The following is a 5,414-nucleotide window of genomic DNA, read 5'->3' on the forward strand; positions in this document are numbered from 1 at the left end:
CTGCAGAAGTTGCCCGTTCAAGTGCTACATTATGGGGGTTCTATGCCCACCAGATAACAGGCATTGTGCTAGGGCTTTGTATCAGCCCTAGCTCTGAACCCTCCTAACTCTGCCAAAGGGTGATGTTTATTCCCAGTTTAGAAATGCAGGAACGGAGGCTCAGAAAAGTTAAGCAGGAGCCCAGGCATACAGAGCCACTGAGTGTCTGTGGTGGGATCTGAGAGCAGTTCTGTTCAGCTCTAGTGGGACTGCCCTGTAGGAGGGAGGGAGCTGGGGAGACAAGAGGGATGAAGGGTCAGCCATGGGGAGAAAGGAGCTAGTGGGGGTGGGAGGGGTCTGAGGGAGAACAAGGAGTTCTCAGAGTGAGGTGAAGCAGAGCAGAGTGGACACCGCAGGAGGTGTGAAAGGTGACGGCCTGCGGAGAGAGCACTTTTCTGTGTGGAGCTGTGCTCAGAAGGCGGATTGCAAAGCACCAGCTAAGGAGTGAGCGTTCTATGAGCCTGTGGAGGTCCCCTTGTCAGGCAGTGGCTCCTTCCTGAGGACATGAGAGAGGGAAGGGCGCCTCTGATCATGGGGAGACTGGGGTCAGTGCAGGGGCCAGACCATGTGCACACATGCGTGGAGAGTGCAGGGATTGTACCCAGAACATGAAAGGCCTGTTCTCAAGGAGGAGGGGCCCTCTGTTTCTAAGATCAGAAGAAAGAAGGAAAAGTGGGTACATCTACAGAAAAATTCTCAGGCAGTAGTGGTCAGGTGTTAGGGTGATTTGTAAAATGGGAATGCCCAGCTTTGTCCTTCAAACTTCCTCCATCGTGAGGCGGCTGTGTTTTCTGGGGCTGCCATACAAATGACCATAAACCGTGCAGCAGAAATCTAGTAGCTCACAGTTCTGGAGACCAGAAGTCTGAAGCCAAGCTTCACAGGGCCGGTGTCCCTGAGGGCTCTGAGGGAGAATCCATTCCAGGCTTCTTTCCTAGCTTCTGGTGGTTGCCTGTAATCCTTGGTTGCCTGTTCCTTGGCTGGTAGACCTATCACTCCAACCTCTGCTTCCATCTTCTGGGAGACAATACATAGTATTCTCTATGTGCGTGTCTGTGTCCAAATTTCCCTCGTATAAGAACACCAATCATTGGATTAGGGCCCACCCGAATCCTGTTTGACCTTATTTTAACTTGATTACATCACAAAGACCTTATTTCCAAATAAGGTTACATTCACTGGTACTGGGAGTTAGGGCATGAACATATCTTTTAGGGGGGTACAATTCAACCCAGAACAGGGCACAAGGGACATAGTGTGTGGGAAGGTGTCCTGATGGGTATAAAATGCTACAGAAATACAAGGTCACTGGTGAAAGGAATGCTAAAGTTAAATATGTTTATAAAGTCAACTTTTTCCTCCAGAATTTGTGTTTTGCATAAAATGCCATAGTTTCCAATAAAGGGTTTGCTGAAAGTAGTGTCCATCACTGGGAGAAAATGCTCTTAGCAAATGAGCTTCCTCACTGCATTCCTGGAAGGCTTCCAGAGAGAAAACACACATGCTACCACCATCCTTTTAGGGGGCACTAGGACACTATGCCTCCCTGCTGTCTCAGGCACCTTTTGGATCAGGACTCAACAGTTGGTTCTAACCATAAATCAAATAGTCTCCAGCTTCTCCTCCTCCCACGTTCCTCCTTCTTCCCATCCCCTAGATTTCTTGTTAATCCAGGTAAGAACAGAGGTCCTGTCCTTCAGGTGTGTCCTGAAGGATGGATGCCTTTGCGGATGATTTCGGCCTCTGCAGTTGCTGCAGGGGAGGTGGTGGCCAGAAGGGGGAACCATGTCTCAGGGGTAGGGGGGAAGGGACAGCTAGAGGGAGCCTGTCTAGACCCTGGCACTGCGCAGTAGCCAGCCTTCCCCTCCCCTAGAACCTTGCTCAGCTAAGAGAAGTCCAGACTATCTGAGCAGGGAGGCTTCTTAAAAGAATTTAGTTCTGTCATTTTGGAGTCCATTTTTGGTCATGGAAGCCTTAAACAATTTATTTTTATTTATTTATTTTTTTAAAGATTTTATTTATTTATTTATTTGACAGAGAGAGATAGGAGAGCAGGAACATAAACAGGGGGAGTGGGAGAGGGAGAAGCAGGCTGCCCGCTGAGCAGGGAGCCTGACTCGGGACTCGATCCCAGGACCCTGGGATCATGACCTGAGCCCAAAGCAGACGCCTAACGACTGAGCCACCCAGGCGCCCCGAGGCCTTAAACAATTTAATCAAAGCTATGGACCCCCCCATCCCAGAAATACATGCATGTCCACAAAAATGTTCACATAATTTCAAAAGCTGCACTGACACCCTCTAGCTTATTCATGAACTCAAGGCTAATAACCCCTGATTAAATACACTCTTCCCACCTTGTTTTCCTGAGGAGAAAAGTGAGATCAGCCAGAGAAACTGATTTGCTCCCACGTTGCACAGTTATTTAAAGGGAAATCCAACAGTGAAGTGCAAATTCTGGTCCCCTTGTTTCTAACCACTATGTATATAAAGTTTGTTTCCATTAAATAAAAATGACTCTTCCCCTTAAAGAAGCAGAATCTTGGAGAAAATTTTGCTTTTGGAGGCAGGAAAGGAATGCGGGGGGTGGGGGCAGTGGAAGTGAATGTCAGGAGTAAAGGCCCCCGGGGCCCCTAGCGTTTGTGACTGAGATTCATTCGGTCCAGCACAGACATTTGCAATGGGCCTGGGATCCCACTTTACACTAGTGGGGTGGGGTTGCTGAGAGCAAACAGTTGGGACTCTAGCTTTAAGGACCACCTCCTGCATTTGGGAGGTAAGTGGTATGTGTCTGCAAAAGGCTATAAAGGAAGGCAGAAGAGTTCTGGACTACAGTGGGACTGTAGATCCTCACTGAGGGCGTCAGGGTACAAGGTTTCTGTAGTCCATTGATTTGCTGCCTTTGAGACTAGCTAGAATCTCGTGGTGAGTCTTGCCAAAAAGATCAAGGGCTCCACCGCAAAACCCCCACCACTCTCTTCTTCATGTAGCAACACATCCCCTGCTCCTCCCAAGATCCAAAACCCCTCTAAGACTCTGGGGCCAAGCCGTCTCAAATGGGGGTGAGGGCAAAGATCCTGATTAACCGAGACTCAGGGGAGTCTATTGGGAAATTCTCTAGGGGTTCCTCGGAGTGGGGGAAATCTCACAGATTCTGAGGGGGTCTTAATTTGGAGATGTCCAAATTTAGCGGACTCCCTCCTCACTTGTGTCCAGGCTTGTATTTTGGAGTTCTCAGATTAGAGACACTGGATGCGGGGCGGGGGGCATGGTTTTGTTTGAGGCCGTCTCCAATAGCCCGGGGGCTCGCCGTGTGTCCGGCGGAGGGGGGGGGCTGGGGGTACTGGCTGCTTCACGCGAGTCCCCTAACTCCGCGTCCCCACCCCCGGCTGCGCCAGGGCCTCGGGGCCCCGGAGAACGAGCGAGGGAGCGCGGCGTCCCCGCCTCCCGGGCGGGCCGGGGGCGGGGAGGCGGGGAGGCGGGGACCCCTCCCCTTCGCCATCCCCTCGGGACCGGCCGCCCGGACGCTCGGAGGGACAGCGGGGGAAGGGAGAGGGCGGAGGGACGGGAGGCGGCGGCGGCGGCGGCAGCGGGGCTCGGGCCATGGCGGAGCTGGCGGCGGCCCCGGGGCCCCGGTGAGCCCGGCCGTGGCGGCCGCCGAGCCAGACCCGAGCCGTCGGGGGCCTGGCGAGCGCGGCGCCGGCGACTTTCCCCGCGGAGTTGTGGTCTAGTTTGGGGGGCGGCGCGGGGCCCGGGAGCCGGGGCGCGATCTCTCGCGGGGCCGGGAAGGGAGCGGCGGGCGGCGCGCGCGGAGGGGGCGGGGGAGCATGCCCGGCTGGAGCCCGGCCTCGGGGCGCGCCCCGGCCGCCGTCCCCTCCTCCGCCTCCTCCTTCTCCTCCTCCGTCTCCTCCTCCTCCTCCTCTTCCAGTCCCGCCGCCGCCGCCGCAGCCAACATGGCTGCGCTCCTGAGCCCGGGAGGCGGCCGCTGCTGAGCGCCGCTCGCCGCCCGGGCCCCCAGCCCGCCAGGCCCCGGCCCATGGCCCCCGCGGCCCCGCGGCCCCAGGCGCGCTAGGGCTGCAGCCGAGCGCCCGCCGCCCGAGGCCACTCGCCGCCGCCGCCCGCCCGCCCGCCTGCCGGCCTCGGGGAGCCGGAGCCGTCCGCGGGGCGGGGCGGGGCGGCCCGCCACCATGGAGCCCCAGCGCCGGGAGCTGCTCGCCCAGTGTCAGCAGAGCCTGGCCCAGGCCATGACCGAGGTGGAGGCCGTGCTCGGGCTGCTCGAGGCCGCGGGAGCGCTGAGCCCCGGCGAGCGGCGGCAGCTGGACGAGGAGGCGGGAGGCGCCAAGGCGGAGCTGCTGCTCAAGCTGCTGCTGGCCAAGGAGCGGGACCACTTCCAGGACCTGCGGGCGGCGCTGGAGAAGACGCAGCCTCACCTGCTGCCCATTCTCTACCTGAACGGCGTCGTCGGGCCGCCGCAGCCCTCGGAGGGCGCCGGTGAGTGGCAGACCCCTGGCCCGGCCTCTGGGACGGCCTTCCACCATCTCTCTATGCAGCTCCCAGGGGGGAACTCTCGAGGGCCACTCATTCACCTGGCTCTGGCCGTGGGTCGGGGCTTCCCTCCCTTGGGCCGTCTGGGGAGTGGGGTGGGGGGGGGGACTTGCGTGGTCCCCTACTTCGCACCTCCTCCCCCTGTCCCGCCCGTCGCTGTGAACAATGCCCGGCACTGCAGGCCCTGACTCTCCGGTTGCTACGGCATCGGGGTGCTCCTGAAACCACCAGGTCCAGCCGACCTCGGAGGGATGTCCCGCAGCCCCTTTCCTAAGACTCTTCATCATCTACCGGTCATTTGGGAGTCCCTGCTAGGCTTTAATCAGTGATACAGTCTAGGAGAATGGAGCCTGGGCCAGGACTGGTCCTCCTGAATTTTGGCCCCTGCCACCCCGTTTCATGACCATTGGTGCTTTTTCACTTTCTGACTCTGCTCCCTCTGCCCAGAGTTCAGTCTGTTTGCTCACCCAGACTTGCGCTTGATTATGCACAATGCCTGTTAGGTTTCTTTGGAAACTGTGGGCCTGGAAAAGTTGGGGAAGTTGCATTGCACCATGGGAAAATCCTGGTAGTGGCTGTTGGGGCTCAGATCCCTCCCCGGCGGTGCTGAGCTGCCTGAGAAGGGAAGGCTGGTGGCTGGTGCCCTTGGGTGATGGGTTTGTGAGTATTCCTGTGTGTGTGTTGGGGGTGGGGGTACTACTGGGAGTTTGTGACAAGTAGTAGGCTTGGCCTAGCCTGGTTGGGGAGTGTGGAAAGCCAGCCAGCCTTTTAGACAAGGAAGCTGGAGGAAGAAGGCATAGCACTGAGGAAGCCTGCAATTTTTTTTCTTT

The 5,414-nt window shown here is 57.4% G+C and overlaps 1 protein-coding gene across 3 annotated transcripts in view; it reads left to right on the plus strand.

The window, feature by feature from the left end:
- Window positions 1-3,696: 3,696 nt before the first annotated feature.
- Window positions 3,697-5,414, plus strand: part of DLG5 (discs large MAGUK scaffold protein 5) — a 102,684-nt gene continuing 100,966 nt past the window's right edge. For 2 of the 3 annotated variants that reach the window (XM_081824021.1, XM_081824022.1), the window contains exon 1: window positions 3,699-4,530. In XM_081824021.1, coding sequence (XP_081680147.1) covers window positions 4,227-4,530 — 304 coding nt within the window. In that variant the 5' untranslated portion in view covers window positions 3,699-4,226. Of the gene's footprint in view, window positions 4,531-5,414 lie in introns of all 3 variants that reach the window. The other variant, XM_081824020.1, reaches the window with a different exon arrangement.

Source organism: Leptonychotes weddellii, chromosome 6, assembly GCF_054177405.1.
Source record: "Leptonychotes weddellii isolate Sample4059 chromosome 6, ASM5417740v2, whole genome shotgun sequence".
Lineage (NCBI taxonomy): Eukaryota > Metazoa > Chordata > Mammalia > Carnivora > Phocidae > Leptonychotes > Leptonychotes weddellii.